Source organism: Odocoileus virginianus, chromosome 33 (genome assembly GCF_023699985.2).
Source record: "Odocoileus virginianus isolate 20LAN1187 ecotype Illinois chromosome 33, Ovbor_1.2, whole genome shotgun sequence".
NCBI lineage: Eukaryota > Metazoa > Chordata > Mammalia > Artiodactyla > Cervidae > Odocoileus > Odocoileus virginianus.
Window position 1 is genome coordinate 3,891,762 of NC_069706.1, and position 20,427 is coordinate 3,912,188.

At 51.1% G+C, this 20,427-nt stretch overlaps 1 protein-coding gene across 3 annotated transcripts in view; it reads left to right on the forward strand.

The window, feature by feature from the left end:
- The window catches only part of SEC14L5 (SEC14 like lipid binding 5), a 42,190-nt gene that overhangs the window by 11,940 nt on the left and 9,823 nt on the right, over positions 1-20,427 (forward strand). For all 3 annotated transcript variants that reach the window (XM_070461038.1, XM_070461039.1, XM_070461037.1), the window contains 9 exons: positions 8,109-8,258; positions 8,765-8,896; positions 9,920-10,048; positions 11,163-11,355; positions 15,105-15,217; positions 16,324-16,513; positions 18,343-18,431; positions 18,529-18,599; positions 19,929-20,100. In XM_070461038.1, the coding sequence (XP_070317139.1) occupies positions 8,109-8,258; positions 8,765-8,896; positions 9,920-10,048; positions 11,163-11,355; positions 15,105-15,217; positions 16,324-16,513; positions 18,343-18,431; positions 18,529-18,599; positions 19,929-20,100 (1,239 nt within the window). The remainder of the gene's footprint in view (positions 1-8,108; positions 8,259-8,764; positions 8,897-9,919; positions 10,049-11,162; positions 11,356-15,104; positions 15,218-16,323; positions 16,514-18,342; positions 18,432-18,528; positions 18,600-19,928; positions 20,101-20,427) is intronic.

Genomic DNA, 20,427 nt, shown 5'->3' on the forward strand with positions numbered 1-20,427 from the left:
TCAGGACGGGGAACCTGGGGCAGACAGACCGAACTGCTCCCCTGCACCTTGCTGGGAGCTGAGGCACTGACCAACAGCTGTGGGGGCACCGCTGGTGTGAACGCGGCGGGGGGGCCACTCAGGTGCATACTGGCCTGCACACTGGCCCCTTCCAGAACCTCGCTCTCTGAGGGGGGAGGGTAAACAGTGATGCTCAGGCACAGGTCACCTTCTGGGCTGTGCGCCTCCCTCAGCGTGCCTGTGTGGACAGAAGCCCACATCTTGCCAAGACGGGGGCCTGGTCTGCTCACCCTCTTCGAGGTATGCATCTATGAGGATGGGCCAACTTCCTGTTTCCTTCCCCTGAGACTGCCCCTCCCTTCCTTCCTGCCATCCTTCCTTCATTTCTCATTTCCCTCCCTCCCTCCTTCCTTCCTTCCCTGCCTCCTTCAGCAAATATTGGCTGCTTATCTACAGGGTCCCAGGTGTGGTACGTATGAGGCCACTGGGAAATCCAGTGGGGAAGGAAAAACCTAGAGACAGAGATGCTGACTATAAACAAATAAACAAGGACCTGAAACCCCATTGCAAATCCTGATCTGGTAGGGCTGGAAACCATCCATCAGCTGGCTTATTTTTCCTAAAAATTGTGGTAAAATATATATTACACAAAATTTACCATTTTCAGGGGTACAGTTCAGTGGCATTAAGTGCAGTTACACTGTTGTGCACCCATCATGGCCACAACTTTTTCATCCTCCCAAACTGAAACTCTGTTCTCATTAAACACTAACTCCCCATTTGCCCCTCCCCCGGTCCCTGCAAACATGGTTCTACTTTCTGTCTCAATGAATCTGACGACTCTAGGAATCTCATATAAGTGTAATCAAATAGCATTTGTTCTTTGGTGACTGGCTTCTTTCACTGAGCATTATGTTTTCAAGGTTCATCCATGTTTTAGCCTGTGTCAGTATGTCATTCTTTTTAATGGCTGCGTAATATTCCCCCCCCCCATAGGGCTGGACCATGGTTTGTTTAATCATTCCTTCGTCAGTGGACATTTGGGTTGTCTCCACTTTTTGGCTATTGTGAATAAATGATGCTGTGAACATGGTTGTACAAATATCAAATCGGGTCCCTGTTGGCTCACCGTTGCTCATTTAAGAGAAACGTGTCTGGCACTGTGCTACCTGCCTTACATACCGTGTCTCCCTTTAGTCTTCTCAGCAATGCTTACAAAGTTGATAGCATTGTCAGTATCATCATCATCCTCTTTTTTTTCCTGAAGAGACTGAGTCTTAGGTTAAGTTGAGGTCACCCCGCTGGCAGGGAGCATGGGCAGGCTCTAAACCCAGGGCTTTGTTCCCGCTACTTCTCCACATCCCACTCTTGCCCCCTGCAGGGCCCTTCTAATCCTCTGTCTCCATCATTTTGTCTCCTGAGCTGACCTCAGCCGGAATAGCAGCAGATTGCTCGACTACAGGGCCATCTGGATATAGCTGTTTCTGTAGATTATATACAGCGATCATTTCAAAAGACTCAGGATGATGTCACCCTGATTCTCCCATGCCTGCTTCCCTTCATCAGTTGAGATGACACTGCTGCCGTCGGGTGTCTGATGGTTCCTTCAGCAACTCTGAGCAACTCTGCCAAGAGCAGGGAGTGCCACACAATGGAATATTATGCAGCCGTGAAAAGGAATAAAGCGCAGACACAGGCTACAACATGGATGAACCTCGAGAACTTGATGCTCAGTGAAAGAAGCCAGATACAAAATGTCATGTATTTTATGATTCCATTCACGTGAAGTGTCCAGAAAAGGCAAACCCAAAGAGACAGGAAGTAGATTTAGGGGACTTCCCTGGTGGTCCGGTGGTTAGGACTTTGCCTTCCAGTGCAGGGGGTGAGGGTCCATCCCTGATTGGGGACCCAAGATCCCACATGCCTCATGGCCAAAAAACCAAAATGTGAAACAGGAGCAATATTGTGACAAATTCGAAAAACGAAATAGTCTACATAAAAAATGATCTTTAAAAAAAAGTGGATTAGTGGTTGCCTGGGTAGGGAGTGACTGTGACGGGTGTGGGGTTTCTTGCTTTTAATTAATGAGCTTATTTTCCAGTTGTGCTAGGTCTTTGTTGCTGTGCAGAGGCCTTTTTTGGTGCAGCGAGTGGAGGCTACTCTTTGCGGTGACGTCTCTCGTTACAGAGCACGGGCTACAGGAGCACATGGGCACATTCGTTATGGTGCTCAGGCTTGGTCGCTCCACGGCCTGTGAAATCTTCCCCGAACAGGGATCAAACCCACATCCTGTGCGCTGGCAGGCCGACTTCTAGCCACTGTGCCACCAGGGAAGTCCAGGTGTGGGGTTTCTCCTGGGGGTGATGAAACTTTCTTGTATTAGACAGTGCTGATGTTTGCACGACTTTGTGAATGTTCTAATAAAATCCACTGAACTGTACCTTTAAAAGGGTGCATTTTATGAGACACACCAGAGTTCTTTAAAAGTAGCGGGGAGCTGAGAGGATTGATACCTTGGTCCTGGGGTCTCCCAGGCTTGCAGGGGAGGCTGGGGGTGGATGAGGAAGTCCCCCTGAGAAGCACACTTTGTGGAATGGTCACATGCTCAGTGTCTGAGTCCAGCCTGCAGCAGGAAAGGAAAGGTGAGGTATCAGGCTAGAATACGTGGGTGCGGTTTGCGTATTCTTTCCCTACTCTGGAAGGTTTGGAGTAAGCAGCATTCCAGCTTCCTTTGAATTTTCATGAGGAAGAGCAGGAAGGAAGGAGGGACGGGAGGAGGGAGCAGCTGTCAAGTGATTAGCAGAAATAGTTTCTCTGTATTTTATAGACTCTCACTCTTTTTTAAAATTTAAATTTATTGAACAAATTCTTCTGTAGAACGAACCGTGCGCCAGGCCCTGTTCTCAACAGCGTACCGAAACGGATTCCCTTTATTCCCCTGTCCACTCAGGAAGCTATACCACTTTTCTTTTTCTCCTTTTATCAAATGAAGGAAGGAAGAACTGAGAGCTTGGGTTGTTCAAGGTCACAGAGCTGTTCAGAGGCAGAGCGGAGCTTTGGACCCAAGCCCGAAGTCCATGCCCTTCGTGGCTAAGCTACGCTGTCGTTCACTCACTCATTGTGTAATGTCTACTGAGTGTTGACTGTGTGCTAGGCATTGTGACGAGCATTAAGGATTCAGGGCCGACGACTTTTTCCTTCAGCGGCTGTGAGACAGGAAACTGGCACAACCCAGCACTCATGGGCGGTTTCACGACACTCCCCTTTAGAGTTGAGCCTCAGAGAGACACGGGACTGTTCTGGTGGCTTAGGTGCTAAAGAATCTGTCTGCAATGCAGGAGACCTGGGTTCCATCATGGGTTGGGAAGATCCTCCGGAGGAGGAAATGGCAACCCACTCCAGGATTCTTGCCTGGAGAATCCCATGGACAGAGGAACCTGGCGGGCCAGAGTCCATGGGGTCACAGAGAGTTGGGCACAATTGTAGGACTGAGCGCACAGCCCTGGGACTTCCCTGGCGGCTCAGCGGTTAAGAATCTGCCTTCCAAGGCAGGGGAAGCGGGTTTGATCCATGGTTGGGGAACTAAGATCCCACATGATCTGGGGAAATTAAGCCCACCCGCTGAAACTAAGACCTGATGCAGTCATACATATACTCTAAGTTTACCCAGCCCAGAGATGGATGAGTCCGGCGAGGAATCCAAGCTCCCCCGTCCACGTGCTGAGTGTGCCGATGTAGATTTTGGCAGGACGGGCAGCCCGTGGCAGACCTCACGGGCTGTGTCCACTGGTCTCTGCCTGCCCCAGCTTCTGTCCCTGTCCTGGTGGGTTCTGGGCCTTGGACCAGCTTCCTTTCTGAGCGGGCAGGCATGAGGGTCCCTCTCCAGCCACTTGGCAGAAGAGCTGAAATCGAATCCTTCTGCTGCCCCTTCTGTGTCCCTGCGGAGGCCACCCCATGCATTCGCTGGCAGGGAGAAGCTCAGGCCTCACTGTGGGGACAGCGGTCAGCGCCCGAGGCTCTTGGGCAAGGATGAAACTAGCTGTGTGAACTGGTCTCCACCCAGGGACGGTCCTGTAAGACCCTGCGAACTGCCAGAGGCAGAGGTTCATCAGGACTCAGGATTCCCAAACCACTGACGTTTGTAACATAGCCAACATCCTCTGAGAGGCAGGACGAGGCAGTTCAGGGCTGGGGTCTGGGTCAGTGGGGCCTGCACTCTAGCCCCTCCACTTACCGGTCCTGTGATGTCAGAGTCAGGTCACTCTGCCTTCTTGAGCCTCAACTTGCTCATCTGTAAAATGGGGGAATACTAGTCTCCATCCCAACAGGATGTAGTGAGGACACAGAGGTGCAGTCAGCCCTCTGTAAATGTCACGGTAACAGTGGTGTCCAATGCCAGCCTTCACAACCCCAGGGAATCTCCGGCCGACAGCGTCAGACTCTGAACTGGCACTGGCATAGCCTCCTGCCTTCCCTAGGTTCTGGGGTCCTCCCATGCACGGGGGTGGCACCATTTTTGAACAGAAGTGCCTTCCTCCTCACAGTCAAGGGGAGTTGTGGCCAAGGGCACGTCTACTGCTTGGTTCAGCCCCTGTGTTATCTGGGGTCTCCAGACAGGGTTCCTCCCACAAGAGGTCTGTTAAGACAGGAAGTCGGTGACGCTGGGCTGGCCGCGTGCACTGAGCTCACAGCCTCCCATTCCTCTCCCTGCTCCCCTTCCTTGGAGCTGTTTGGGCCATCGGCAAGTCTGCAACCCCTGGGCTGTTTCCAAACTGCTAAGCAAGAGGTTCCTGAGGGAGTAGGGCTGGGCCAGCCTAGGATTCAAATCTAGGTTTACCGTTTTGCACTGTGTGACCTCGGGTAAGTTACTTAGCCTCTCTGGGCTCCAGTTTCCTCATTTGTCAAATGAGGATGCCGTTTAGAGGATTAAATGGAAGAAAGCACACAGCTGGAGGAGCAGAATTGAGACTCACCGTGTGCCTGAGATGTGATCTAATGACATCCTTACCACCAGCCCATTTTACAGATGAGGAGACAGAGGCTCAGAAAGAAAGTGAAGTTGTTCAGTCGTGTCCGACTCTTTGTGACCCCGTGGACTGTACCTACCAGGCTCCTCTGTCCATGGAATTTTCCAGGCAAGAGTACTGGAGTGGGTTGTAATTCCCTTCTCCAGGGGATCTTCTCTACCCAGGGATCGAACGTGGGTCTCCCACATTGCAGGCAGATGCTTTATCATCTGAGCCACCAGGGGAGCAGAAACCCAAACTGAGCCTGACCAGTTCTGACACACGCACTCCTTTCCCTCCATATAATTAAAAAAAAAAAGTCAGCATCCCTCTGCCCATCACAGAGGTGGGGCCGACCCCAGTTCCTCTGGCTCCCCCTGCTCAGAAGGGCCTGGGGTTGGGGGGAGTTGTTTTTGGTGCCTGAAAACCTGAGCTATGTCATTTGAGTCCTGTTGCCTGAAGAATAAAAATCCTAGGTGCCTACTATGTACCAGGCTCTGCATGAGATACTCAATCTGGTCTGTGCCCAGTTTCCAGGTGATGAAACTGGCTTAGAGAAAAGACGGCCCTGCCTCTCCTCTGGGAGGAGGTGGAGCTGGGCTTCAAACCAGGTGCTGGACCCCACGCCGAGTTCTACTTAAAGCAGCACTGTCCTCAGTGGAGAAATGCCTTCCTTTTTTGTTGTTGGTTAATTTAATCCTTTACTTATTTTTGGCTGCGCTGGGTCTTTGTTGCTGCGCATGGGCTTTCTCTAGGTGTGGCGAGTGAGGGATTCTCTCTGGTCGTGGCTTCTCTCGTGGAGCACAGGCTTTAGAGTGCAGGCTCAGTAGTTGTGCTGCACGTGGAATCACCCCGGACCAGGGATTGAACCCCTGTCCCTTGTATTGCAAGGTGGATTCTTTACCACTGGACTACCAGGGAAGTCCACAATGCCTTCCTCTGAGAGAGGGTCCAAGGTGGCCTGAGATGTGTAGCAAGGAGACCGTTCTCAGGGGGCCTCCCTTGCCAGCCCTCTGAGTCCAGAACCCCGGGAACCCTACTGTTCATTCTTCCCCGAGGAGAATGATTCTGACCCTGGTGTGTTTGTACAAAGCAACCAGCCTCTAGACATGGAGGCAGCCCTGACCTCCTGACCCTGGTGGGGGATGCGCTAGGCTGGCCTTGTGGGGCCTTGAGTGACACTTCCTTGCCCCTCCCTTGCTTCTGCCCTTCTGAGCGGAGTGGTGCCACCTCCCCCTAGGGATGGGGAGGAGGTATGTGTCCTCAGATGCCGGCACTATTTTTGGAGCTCACGCCTATTTTTGGAGCTCACTTTGATCCTGATTCCGGGACACGTGGCTGTGACAGGCTCTTGGAGCAAACCCTGCTTGAATACTGTCAGCCACCGATGATGGCACGCCCCCACTCCCCACCCCCGCCCCTGATTCCCCCTTTGGCTCTGACCCTGGCATTTCGGGGAACTGGCCTCTCATCCTCCAATCTAGAGGCTTTTTATTTTTCACTTGCCTAACCGCCCTGGTTAGAACCCCTAGGTTCTAGGCAAGGGCTAGGAGAGGGCTACATGCAGGCAGCCAAAGCAGGCATCCCCGCCTAGTTCCTGATCTTAGGGGAAGTTCAGTTCAGTCGCTCAGCTGTGTCCAACTCTGTGTGACCCCGTGGACTGCAGCATGCCAGGCAGGCCTCCCTGTCCATTGCTCACCAACTCCCAGAGCTTACTCAAACTCATATCCATTGAGTCGGTGATGCCATCCAACCATCTCATCCTCTGTCGTCCCCTTCTCTCACTTTCAATCTTTCCCAGCATCAGGGTCTTTTCCAATGAGTCAGTTCTTCACATCAGATGGCCAAAGTATTGGAGATTCAGCTTCAGCGTCAGTCCTTCCAATGAATATTCTGGACTGATTTCCCTTAGGATGGACTGGTCCTTGCTGTCCAAGGGATGTTCAAGAGTCTTCTCCAGCACCACAGTTCAAATTGATCTTAGGGGAAAGTGTCAGTCTTTTCCTACTGAGCATGATGTTAGCTGGGGTTCTTGTATGTGCCCTTTATCAGATTGGGCAAGTTCCCTTCTATTCCTACTTTGTTGAGTCTTGTTTGTTTTTTAAATCGTGAAGGAGTGTTGGTTTTGTCATCTTTTGTTTCCCCCCTGAAACATGCCTTCTTTTAAAATGCCCCAAACTAGCCCACTTTGGAGGGCAAAAACTCAAATGTACATCAACCGGAAAAAAAAAAAAAAAAAAACAAAACCACCACCTGTAACCTAAAAGTTGAGAGGTTATATTCGGTGGGAATGTTAGGACTTGAGCCAAGAGTTGAGAGTTAGGTTTTATTTGGTGGGAATGTTAAGACTGGAGTCCCAGAGACAGCTTCTCAGGTGACCCAGAGAGAGCTGACCCCCAGGAGGCAAGGGAGGAGCCAGGCTATATACAAGTTTGTAGCTAGGGGTAGGTAATCTGAATATTAAAAGATGACTCTTAATTTAAGAAAAGCTAAATCTCTCACATGGAGATATTTAGCGATCTTCTATGTATAGGAAGATGCAAGAGTCCGGGCTTGCTGAAATAATTTCTTTCATATGTGTCTAACTATCTGGGACCAATCCTGCTTTCTTTATTGTTCACATACGAATTTCTTGATCCCTTGTTTAAGGTAAGCGATGGCCAGTGTGGAGGAAGGCCTCCTCTCCTCTCCCCAGCTGCTCAACAGGGAGGAAGTACCTGATGTCTTCCAGAGAGCTAGCTTTGTTTCACCTGGGCCCAGGAATTTGCATTTGGAAAAGGCTTGCTTCCCCCGGAGAGCTGTAGGGCAGAAAATATTTCATTTCACACATAGAGTCAAAATGTGATTTGCCAAGTCAGGGGCTCAGGCACGCCTGTGTCCCTGCCCCAGAACAGAGGTTAAGACCACAGTTGCGCTAATAGGGCCAGTGGTCACCGCTCTTTCCCCAGGGGAGACACCCTTCTCCTCTCTGGTTGTCTCGTCCGGGAATTGAGACAAGGGCCCAGCCAGGTTTGGGGCGGGGCGGGGGGGGGGAGGGAGGAGGTGTTCTGGCCGCCCCCGGCCCCCTTGGCGCTCACCTGGCCCCCGCCCCTCCGCCCCCAGGCCTACGAGAAGCGCTTCCCCACCTGCCCGCAGATCCCGGTCTTCCTGGGCAGCGAGGTCCTGCGTGAGTCCCGCAGCGCCGACGGCGCGGTGCATGTGGTGGAGCGGAGCTGCCGGCTGCGCGTGGAGGCTCCGCGGCTGCTGCGCAAGGTGGGCGCGGAGGGGGTCCCTGGGGAACTGGGGCCCCGCGGGGGAGGGTCCCGCACCGGGGTGGGGCTGGCAGGCCGGGACCTGGGACAGGGGGCGGGGTTCAGGCGTGGGGACACGCGTGTGTCAGTGCTTGGCGCAGGTTCTGGACTGGGGGCCTCCCGGGTCCAGGGGAGAGGAGGGCCGGGGGCGCTGGGCTGAGGCTGGGTATTGTCTGGAGAACCAGGGCCAACTGGGAGTCCCAGGGCCCGGGAGGTGGGGGGAAGGGGTTGGAGTCAGGGGTCCCGGCCGGTGGGCTGGCGCCGGGCAGGGGACCAAGGGTCCGTAAGTCCGGGGATTCCCCGAATTGAGTTCCAGGGATCTGGGCTGGGCTGGTGGTCAGGGCGAGACCCCGGGGTTTCCTGGGGTCTGGGGGTGACAGCCCTCGGCACTCGTGCCCCCCCATCCCTACCCCCACCCCAACCCTCACCTCACGCCAGCCTGCACACCCTGCTGTCTCTTTCCTGCAGATCGCCGGCGTGGAGCATGTGGTCTTCGTGCAAAGAAATGTCTTGAACAGGAAGGAGAGGACGCTCCTTATCGAAGCGCACAACGAGACCTTCGCCAACCGCGTGGTGGTCAAGGAGAACTGCAGCTACAGGGTGAGCCAGGGGCTGGCCGCCGGGATTGGATCCCCCACTCACCAGGCTGGGCCCAGAGGTCGGTGAGATCCTGGCGGCTCCCGCCCTCCCAGGGAGATGTCAGAGAGGATGCAGGAGCTCCTGACACCTGCAGTTCACAGACACAGCTGAAATAAAAACATATATTGTTATATGTGGGGCTTCCCTGGTGGCTCAAATGGTAAAGAATCCGCCTGCAATGCAGGAGACCCAGGTTCCTTCCCTGGGTGGGAAAGATCCTCCTGGAGAAGGGAATGGCTTACCTGTTCCAGTATTCTTGGAGAATTCCATGGACAGCCCATGGGGTCACAGAGTCAGTATGACTGAATGGCTAACACTTTCACAACAAATACATTTTAAAATATAGTATTTATGCATAATTTATGATATATTAAATATTTATTTAAATATATCACATATGCATACTTTGTTAAAAATCTATTTTATTTTTTACTTACTTTTTGGTTGTGCTGGGTCCCTGTCACTGCATATGAGTTTTCTCTAGTTGCGGCAAGCAGGGGCTGCTCTTTAATGTCTAGGCTTCTCTCTGCAGTAGCTTCTCTTGTTGCAGAGCCTAAGCTCTAGGGTCCATGGGCTCAGTAGTTGTGGCGCACAGGCTTAGATGCCCAGTGGCGAGTAAAATCCTCCCAGACCAGGGATCGAACCCGCGTCCGCTGCACTGGCAGGCGGATTCCCAACCATGGACCACCAGGGAAGTTCATCGTTGGTATGTATAATTTTTAAGAGACTGGAACTTTGGACTCACTTTCTTCAGGTCCCTCCTGAGAAGGCCGTCTTCTCTAAGGTTTAGACCTTGCATTGTTCTCTGGACAGAGCCCCCTGGTACTGCTGTGACCCTGGCCAGGTACTGCTGGTACCCCTGGCCAGGCTGTGACATGCTGCCCACTGCCTGCTCTGGCTGGGTCCAGGTCACCGAGAGCCCCCCGAGAGGGCATGTCATCCCCCACGCTGAGCCAGTGTTGCCACCCCTGCCTGGCTTTTCAGGTCCACCCTGAGAATGAAGACTGGACGTGCTTTGAGCAATCTGCCTCACTTGACATCCGGTCCTTCTTTGGCTTTGAAAGTGCCTTGGAGAAGATCGCCATGAGGCAGTACACGGCCAACGTCAAGAGGGTAAGAGGTGGGTTCCCTTGGTCATGGGGAGGAAGGTTCACAGACCTTGGAGCCTGCAGACTCTGATCTGCAACCCTGAGACCCTTAACCTTCCTCAACCTCAGTCTCCTCATCTGTAGAATGGGTATTCTAATCAAGTCACATCAGGTGAGATGATGTATGGAAAGCACCTGCTCCAGGACAGGGCACCAGAGTCATTGTCCCGATGCTCCTGGGCTTATGCAGAGAGCTCGGCACAGAGGGACTTTGTGTGGTGCTTGGTTTAAAGATCTCAGGCCATCACTGACTAGAGGCATGTTAGTGCAGTGAAACAGGTGAACTTCATTTTAATTAAGTTATATTTCTACTCACATGTTTTCAACAGAAAACTTGTTCAATCACTAAGTTGTGTCCAATTCATTTTAACCCCATGGACTGCAGTACACCAGGCTCCTCTGTCCTCCGCTATCTCCCAGAGTTTGCTCATATTCATGACCATTGAGTTGGTGATGCTATCTAACCATCTCATCCTCTGCCACCCCCTTCTCCTCCTGCCCTCAATCTATCCCAGCATCAGGTCTTTTCCAATGAGATGGCTCTTAGCATCAGGTAGCCAAATAAAAATATAAAATATACAGTATTTTATAATATTTATAAATATGTATAAATAAATATATAATGAAAGTGAAAGTGAAGTCACTCAGTTGTGTCCGACTCTTTGTGACCCCATCGACTGTAGCCTACCAGGCTCCTCTGTCCATAGGATTGGAATGGGTTGCCATTTCCTTCTCCAGGAGATCTTCCCGACCCAGGGATCGAACCCAGGTCTCCTGCATTGTAGGCAAACCAAACGCTTTACCATCTGAGCCACCAGGGAAGTCAATATATAATATTTAACATATAAATACTTTAAAATATAAAATATACAAATATAAAACTTACTTGTGGGCTATTTCACTTTCTTCATTTGGGTCTAAGTCTTAGAAATCGGTGTGTATTTAGCACGCCCAGCACTTCTCCACTTGGACCTGCTGATTTCAACTGCTCTCTAGCCATGTGTCGGGCTGGGGTGGGAGCCAGTGATGGGTGACTCCCAGGCCCGCCTCCGCGGTACTGATGTGTCTCTGGCTTCCAGGGAAAGGAGGTGATCGAGCATTACCTGAACGAGCTCATCTCCCAGGGCACCTCTCACATTCCCCGGTGGACGCCTGCCCTCACCCGAGAAGAAGAAGCCCTCTCCCAGGCTGGGCAGAAGGAGCCCAGCTCACTGGAGGTCTGTGGGCCCAGCAGTGCCCAGGACCCGGCTCCCGAGTCAGTCAGTACTGATGGTAGGTCTCAGGCAGCCTGCCAGGTCTGCCCTGGGAGCCACGGTGGGCCTGCTTATTCCTGGGAGGGGCTGGGGTGGGGAGGGTGGCCAGGGGTCCTCTTGGGGTCAGGCTCAGCTTCCTCCCTCCCTCAGCTGCTTTGCCCTCTCTCTGCTCCAGGACTGGCTCGTTTCTCCATCAGGAATGGGCTGATCCGCCCTTTCTTCTAAGCATTCTAAATTAAAGGAGTAATGCATGATCATGATAGAAAAAAATTCAAACTGCTCAGATGTGAAGTAGGAAGTAAGACTCCTTTCCTCTCCTGAAACTATCTAGGCACATATACATACATAATACACACACACACTTTTTATACACACACACACATGTGGAACTTACATTGATCAAATGAGAGTATATATACATTCCACTTGATAATTTGTTTTTTTAAAAAATTTACTAATGTTGCTGGAACAACTTTTTGGATCAGTGCATGTGTCATTGTACTTTGCAGTATTTTGTGGTGTGGTCACACCATAATTTAATAAATATTGATTATTTATTATTTTAATTTATTTAGTCTTGTATTGATGGGCATGTAGATTGTTTCCATTCCTTTTTATTTTTAAATTTTATTTATTAATTTTTATTTGCACCCCCCTCCCCCCCCCCCCCCACCACCACACCATGGAACCATGTAGCATGTGTTCCTGACCGGGGAGTGAACGCATGCCCCCTGCAGCGGAAGCACAGAGTCTTTATTTTATTTTTTTGTTTTGGCTGTGCCGGGTCTTCGTTGCTGCCCGGGCTTTTCTCTAGTTGTAGCAAGTGGGGGCTGCTCTCTATTTGTGGGCTTCTCACTGCAGTGGCTTCTCCTGTTGTTGAGCACAGGCTCTAGAGCTCACGTCAGTTGCTGTGGCCTACGGGCTCAGTTGCTCTGAGACATGTGATTCTTTGAACCTCTGAGCTACCAGGGAAGCCCCAAGCATGGAGTTGTAACTGAACTAACTGCCAGGGAAATCTCTCCGTTCTAATATTAAATACAAATAATGTGGTACCTCTTTGTGCTTAAGGTTGTAAAAAATATTTGCATAAAAATATATTTGCATGCGCATGTATATAGCATATAATTTTAAAAGTTGATTTGCTGAGTCAAATGTTATAGGCAACTAAAATTTTGGTACATTTATCAATTAGGCCTGCAAAAGGTTGTGCTAATCAATGTTTCCACCAAAATTGAGTAGCTGCATCTGTTCCTGATTTCAGCCCAGCTACCCCAAGACTATTAGTAAATGTTTTAAACTTCTGAAAGGCAGACTGACCACTGGTGAATTAGTGACCACTTCTTCTTTATGAATGAGGTCAAGTTTTATTTTTTCATGTTTGGTGACTGTTTTTTCTTTCCTTTCTTCTTCTTCTTTTTTTCTTGTATGTGTGTGAATTTCTTTTTTTGTCCTATATCCATTTTCCTATTTTCTCATCAATATCTTATTGTTTTGTGAGAACTCTTTGCATATTAAAGCAATTAAAGCAATTAGCCTTTTGTCATATTCCTGACTTTTATTGACCTGGAAAATGTTCACAATAATTTGTTAAAGGAAAATACCTGGGACACAAAATTGCACATGCCCCATGAATCCAGTTTTAACCGTATGCACTAATACTCACAATGATTGTTTTCTCTTTGGGGCCATTGAAGTGTAAGGGCTTGCCTGATGCAGAGATATATCATGTAACCAAAAATATATCTGGGGGGCTGTGTTTAGGGACAACAAAATTCGTTCATTCAACCAGTGTTTATTCTGCACCAGCTGTGTGCCCTAGCTGGGTGCTGTTGTACATGTGCTTTTAAAATATGTAAAAAAATTTATACAATACCTGCACTTCTTCTGCTCCTTCCTGTGTACACTCTGCAGGTCATGCCCTGCGCTCTCCCCTTTTTGCACCAGACCTCCCCTTCCTTCTCTGTCTATGCTGTCCACCAGCAGTGCTGGTTCTCAGGATGGCTGGTGGGAGGCAGGGTCCTGCCCCTTCCACACTCTCTATCACTGAGCCTTTGTGCTCAGGAGAAAGGGCCTCACGTCTTCCTGGAGGCCGGAAGGAAGCTGGTATCTTCTGCCTCACCTGTGTTTCCTCCCTCATCCCCGCCTTGCCCTCTCCCCATCTGCAGCATCTCCACTTCTGACCACTCTGAGGGGTTGCAGAGTCTGGGTGGTTCCCCTCGCAGCATCCGTTTACCCAGGTGCCTACTGGCACAGTTGTCATGACCACCAGCCCTGAGCTCTTTTTGTTCTGGGGGAAATGCTGGGTCCTGCTGCTGGGTGTGCAGTCATTCCGTTTGTTTTCTGACTGTGCCCTCCACACGTAGAGGAAGGGCTGTGCCCACGGAGCCGGTGCTTTGTGGACCATCTCCACCCAGTGCTGAGGGTCAAGGATGCCCATATGCCTCACCGTGCCGGCATCCGCCACCCCAGCAGTTAAGAGTGGATGACAGTGGGACCTCCCTCGTGGTCCAGTGGTTAAGAATCTGCCTTCCTGTGCAGGGGATGTGGGTTCCATCCCTGTTCGGGGAACTAAGATCCCACATGAAGGTGAACGTTGCTCAGTTGTGTCTGACTCTTTGCAACCCCATGGACTGTAGCCCACCAGGCTCCTCTGTCTGTGGAATTCTCCAGGCAAGAATACTGGAGTGGGTAGCCATTCCTTCTCCAGGGGATCTTCTCAACCCTGGGATCAAACCCAGGTCTCCTGCATTGCAGGCAGATTCTTTACCAGTTGAGCTACTAGGGAAGCCCAATATCCCACATGGTATGGCCTAAATAAAACAAATACAAAAATAAATATTATAGTTCACATCTGCTAACCGCAAATTTTCAGTCCATCCCTCTTCCTCCCTCTCTCCCCCCTGGAAACCATAAATCTGTTCTCTACGTCTGTTTCTGTTTTGCAAATAGGTTAATTTGTGTCATATTTTAGATTCCGCATATAAGTGATACCATATTTTATTTGTCTTTCTTTTTTTTTTTTACTAGCATGGGTTACCATAATCCTCCCCCAGGAGATATCCCTGACACAGGGATCGAACCCTCATCTCCTGCAGCTCCTGTATTGCAAGTGATTCTTTACTCCTGAGCCACTGGGGAAGCCCTTGTCTTTCTCTTTCTGACTTATTTCACTTAGTATGATATTCTCTAGTTGCATCCCTGTTGCTGTAAATGGTATTATTTTGTTGTTTTTTAGTGGCTGAATAATACTCCATTGTATATATGTACCACATCTTCTTTATCCATTCATCTGTCGATGGACATTTAGGTTTGTTTCCATGTCTTGGCTATTGTGAATAGTGCTGCAATGAACACTGGGGTGCATGTATCTTTTTGAATTAGAGTTCTGTCTGTGTGTATGCCCAGGAGTGGGATTGCTGGATCACATCGTGACTCTACACTGAGTCTCCTGGGGAACCTCCACACTGTTTTCCATAGTGGCTGCACCAACTGACATTCCCAGAGGGTAGGAATGATCTTGATTTCCGAGAGTCAAAGGGGCATATCACTCACCACGGTGAGATCCAGCCCTGGCCTGAGTTTTCAGATCGCCTTGCAAATGGGTTGGAAACTCTAGAAAATCTGAAGACCAGCGGCTCTTTGGTGAAAGGACTGCCCTACACTTGGAACTACATTTCAGATTCTAAATCAGCCTGTGCAGCGAGGGTTCCAGAAAGGGTAGACAGTGCAGTGTCTCCTGCTTGTTCTGAACCCCCTCTTCTCCTCCAGAGGACAAGCTGGACGCGGACTACATTGAGAGGTGCCTGGGCCATCTCACACCCATGCAGGAGAGCTGCCTGGTCCAGCTGAGACGCTGGCTGCAGGAGACCCACAAAGGCAAGGTGGGTGGGGACTGGGGCTGCAGCCTCTCATCCTCGGGCACGGGGTGGGCAGGATGGGCCAGGTACGCAAGGCTGGGTGATTAGCAATGCCGGCCACTTCTATCTCGCCTTCTTTTTATTATATCCTGTCTCGTGCCTTCTGTACGTAGCACTGATAGCAGTGTTTCCCAGTCTCGGCACAGTTGACATTTGAGGCCGGACAGCTCTTTATGGGGGGCTGTCCTGTGTACATAGGGTGTCGAGCAGCATTCCTGGCCTTCACCCACGAGAGGACAGGGGCTCTTATCCCCCAGCTGTGAAAACAAAAAGTGGCTCCAGACCTCGCCAGTGTCCCCTGGGGAGCCCAGTCACTGCTCTGTAGCCCTATGTTTACAAAACCATGCATACTGTTCTTTTCTAAGAGATTTTTTAAAAAATTTACCATCTTAACAATTTGTTTTAAAGTTTTATTTATTTTTGGCTGTTCTGGGTCTTTATTACTGCATGGACTTTTCCCTAGTTGAGGCGAGCAGGGGCTACCCTCTAGCTGCAATGTGCGGGCCTCTCATTGCAGTGGCCTCTCTTGCCACAGAGCACGGGCTCTGGGGCATGTGGACTTCAGTCGTTGCAGCTCCTGGGCTCTGGAGCACTGGCTCAGCTGCCCCGTGGCACGTGAGATCTCCCCGGAGCGGGGATTGAACCCATGTCTCCTGCACTGGTAGGGGAATTCTTCACCACTGAGCCACCAGGGAAGCCCTCCACCAAGAGATTTAATGGCTTGGGAGGGTTGATTTTTGACTGCACATGAACGTTGTCTTTAGACTCAGCCTCCAACATCATGGTCCACCATGCAGGTAGGTCCTGACCTTCAGCTCTGTTGAATAAGAGCTTCCAGCCTCGTTATGAGTTGCTCACCCTTCCTCACCTCCCCCTACTGGGCAGGCAGACAAGGGAATTACTTTAGTGTTGGGTTGGGAGCTTGTTTTCTCATCTGTAAAATGGGCACAATATTAGTGCACATGTGCGTGCGTGTGCACAAACACACACACACACAGGACCAAATTACAAGTGACAATCTCAGTTTAGGGAATACCTTGCTAAGGGCGTTCTCCTCCTTCTCCCCTCAGATCCCCAAAGATGAACACATCCTTCGCTTCCTGCGGGCTCGAGACTTCCACCTGGACCGGGCCCGCGAGATGCTGTGCCAGTCCTTGAGCTGGCGAGAGCAGCACCAGGTGGACCTCCTCCTAGAGACCTGGCGACCCCCCGCCCTCCTGGAGGAGTTCTATGCCGGGGGCTGGCACTACCATGACATAGGTGCGTCCCTTACCTGCATGACGGGGAGGGCATGCTGGGGTCACCACTGAAGGCACTTTGAATGCCCCTCTTCTTTAAGCATCTTGTTATTTTTCCTTTTGGTTCTTCTGGGCATCTGGAGATGCCTTTGAGATGACAGCCAATGTGAAGGTGGAGCTGGGGTAGACATTTGGGCTTGAGATGAGATGGTTCTCCCAGGGGCAGGGGCAGGGGCAGCCCATCATTACTTATTGTCTGCAGAATACTGCGTTAGTGTCCTGGGGCTGCCATACCAAATGACCTCAAACTGGGTGGCTGAAAGAACAGAAATCCATCCTCTCATTGTTCTGGGGGCAAGGAGTCTAAAGTCAAGGTGTCAGCATGGCAGTGGTCCCCCTGAAGTCTCTAGGGAAGGATCCTTCCTGCCTCTTCTGGCTTCTGGTGGCTCCAGGCGTTCCTCGGCTTGGGGTCACATTCCCCACCCCCCACCCCCATTCTCTGCCTCTGTCGTCACACAACCTTCCCCCTCTCAGTATCTCTCTGTTCTCTCTCCTGGGCCCAAGCTGATCCAGCATGGCTTCATCTTGAGATCCTTAACTAATCATGTCAGCGAAGAACCTATTTCCGCACAAGGACACATCCTGAGGTTGTGGATGGACATGAGTTTTGGGGCAACCCACTACAAATATCATCTCTGAGTTTTTCAAAGTGAAAGTGCCATTGAAGCCAGCACCTGTTACACTTTTCAATGTCCTTGTTCAAAATTAAAATGTTAAAAATTCATATGTATTGATCAGGGCAAGTGCTCGAGTCTCCTGAAAAACTGGTTGGCACACTTGCTTTCAATATATAGTCGATCTTTGTTCTTCATGGAGTCTGTATTTGTGAATTTGCCTGCTCATTAGAATTTACTTTTAACCCACAAATCAATGCTCAAGGTGGTTTCACTGTCCTTCATGGACGAAGTGACCAAAAGTGTGGGTCCCTTCCCACCTGAGGCCAAATAAGTGTCCTTCTGTCTCCTTGGTTCAGCTCCTACTGTAAACGAGTCTCCTTTCTGCAGTCCTTTCTGCAGTGCTATTACTTTTTTTGTTTTTTTGCATCTTGTGCTTTTTTTGTGTGTTGATTTTGAGTCACGGGAAAGTGCTATGCTCCTAAGTACAAGAAGGCTGTGATGTGCCTTATGGAGAAAATTAATGTTTGATAAGCTCCTTTCAGGCACGAGTTACTAATGAATTGACAACATAAACAAGATGTCCTCAAATAGAAACACACGCAAAACAAAGTTAATACTGGTTGACTGACAAAAATGTCATGGCCAGAGGCTGGCAGGAACTTAACCTCCTGTCTCCCCCAGTAGAAGTGGTTCTGTGTTTCCTGATTTAGTATTCGAGGTGACTTTATAGAAATTAACTACTGCAAATAATAAGAATTGATTGTATGTATATAATATGTATAAAATATTAAACTTAATATATATGTACAGTACATACAGTATGTTATATATGGGCTTCCCTGGTGGCACAGATGGATGGTAAAGAATCTGCCTGCAATGCAGGAGATCTGGGTTCGATCCCTGGCTTGGGAAGATCCCCTGGGGAAGGGAGTGACTACCCACTCCATTTTTATGGCCTGGAGAATTCCATGGACAGAGGAGCCTGGCGGGCTACAGTCTGTGGGTTAGTAAAGAGTTGGACACAACTGAGCGACTTTCACAATATATATAGTATGTTATATACATATACAATATGTGACTGAGCGATTGACCATGCACATATAGCATAATGTATCCTAAGCATTATGTAATTCTGTCTCCTGTTTGTCCCCTCCTCCCTGCCCCCACCCCAAAGACGGCCGCCCACTGTACATCCTGCGTCTGGGCCACATGGACACCAAGGGCTTGATGAAGGCTGTGGGGGAGGAGGCGCTGCTGCAGCACGTGAGTCGGGTCCCTGCTCCCGGGAGCCCCCACCCCGGGGTTGCCCGAGGCCGGAGCAGCCAAGAGAACGTCCGCCAGCCCCTTCTCTGCCTTCTAGATTCTTTCCGTCAATGAAGAAGGACAGAAGCGGTGTGAAGGGAACACGAAACAGTTTGGCCGTCCCATCAGGCAAGAACCTGGGCCGGGGGCGGGGGTGGGGGCACGCCCCCCCCCCCCCCAAACAGTAAAAACAGCCAAGCTTCACTGCGCATGGATGCCAGGCCAGGCAGCCTGCTAGATGCTTCACAGAGATGCCCTCCCCTAATTCTTACAGCGACCCTGATGAGGCTAGGTGTCCTTGTTCTTTATGGAGAGGAGAACCGAGGCTCAGCGTGGTGACGTCATCCAAGGCTGCTGAGCGGGGGTGGGGCGCAGCTGGGCTCGGAACTTGGTCCTGGCTGGCTCCGGCTCACAGGTTTTCTGCTTGTGTCACGCAGCCTCCTGGACTTGGCTTTTTGAGATCGGCTCTCCCACCCCCAAGATCCACCCTGGCCATCTCCCAGGCAGGTGGACCTTGCAGGTGTCGGGGCTCATCCAGTGACCCGCTGCCCCCTCTGGCTGCCCCAAACTCCTATTCCTGAGTGGAGTTTTCCACACCAGTCCTCACAGGGGTGTCACCCCCCAAAGGCACTTAACCTTTCTGAGCTGGGGCTTCCTCTTCTGTAAACACTTCCTAGGGTTTTCTTGCGTGCATGCTAAATTGCCTCCATCAAGTCTGACTCTTTGTGACCCTATGGACTGTAGCCCACCGGCTCCTCTGTTCATGGAATCTCCCAGGCAAGAATACTGGCATGGGTTGCCATGCCCTCCTCCAGGGGATCTTCCCAACCCAGGGATCGAACCCGTGTCTCTTGCGTCTGCTGCATTGGTACTTTACCACCAGTGTCACCTGGGAGGCCCTAGGGTTTCCTCATGGCTTATCAAAAAGAATGACTTAAGAGGGGATACCAGGGATTTCCTCTCAGCTAGTCAGTAAAGGATCTGCCTGCAATGCGGGAGACCCTTCCTGGGTGGGAAAGATCCCCTGGAAAAGGAAATGGCAACCTGCTCCAGTATTCTTGCCTGGAGAATCCCATGGACAGAGGAGCCTGGCGGGCTACAGTCCATGGGGTCGCAAAGAGTCGGACATGACTGAAGCGACTTAGCACGCAGGCACTCTTTTCAACAATTATTAGTAACACAATGCTCACGTCCTGATGAGGACTCTGCCCACATCACTCAGCCCTCATGCACTTGAATCTGGGCACTCCGGCCTTGGTGTGTGCGCTGAGAACCCCAGTGCCACGCGGCCTCCCCACGGGGGGTCCACAGGAGTGTCCCCAGTCCCTGCCCCAGCCGCTGCCTCACCGAGACTCTCCGTCCATCCCTGTCCGTGGGCCCCTGGGTCCCCGCAGACGGTGCTGGGGGCTCTGAGGGGTGGCAGAACGAGGTGGAGTGAGGCGGGCATCTCTGTCACAGCTCCTGGACCTGCCTGGTGGACCTGGAGGGTCTCAGCCTGCGGCACCTGTGGCGGCCAGGGGTGAAGGCCCTGCTGCGCATGATCGAGGTGGTGGAGGGCAATTACCCCGAGACCCTGGGCCGGCTGCTCATCGTGCGAGCCCCCCGCGTCTTCCCCGTGCTCTGGACGCTGGTGAGAGAGAGCAAGGAGCCTGAGATGGGAGAGGGTCCCTCTGGGATCTGCCTGTCTGATAATCCTGCATCAGTTCTTTTCAGTAACAGCTTGACTGAGGTTTAATTCACTTCCCATAGAGCTCACCCCTTCTGGGAGTGCCCTAGTTTCCTAGTGGTTGGGGTCCTGGGCTTTCACTGCTGTGGCCCGGGTTCAGTCTCTGGTCGGGGAGCTGAGATTCCGCAAAGCCCTGGTCAGAAGCAGGACTCACCCAGCTGGCTGCAGTGGGGGTGTGACCCACTCTCAGGAGGGTGGGCAGGATGGAGCAGCCCCAGGGGTTGGCCACTG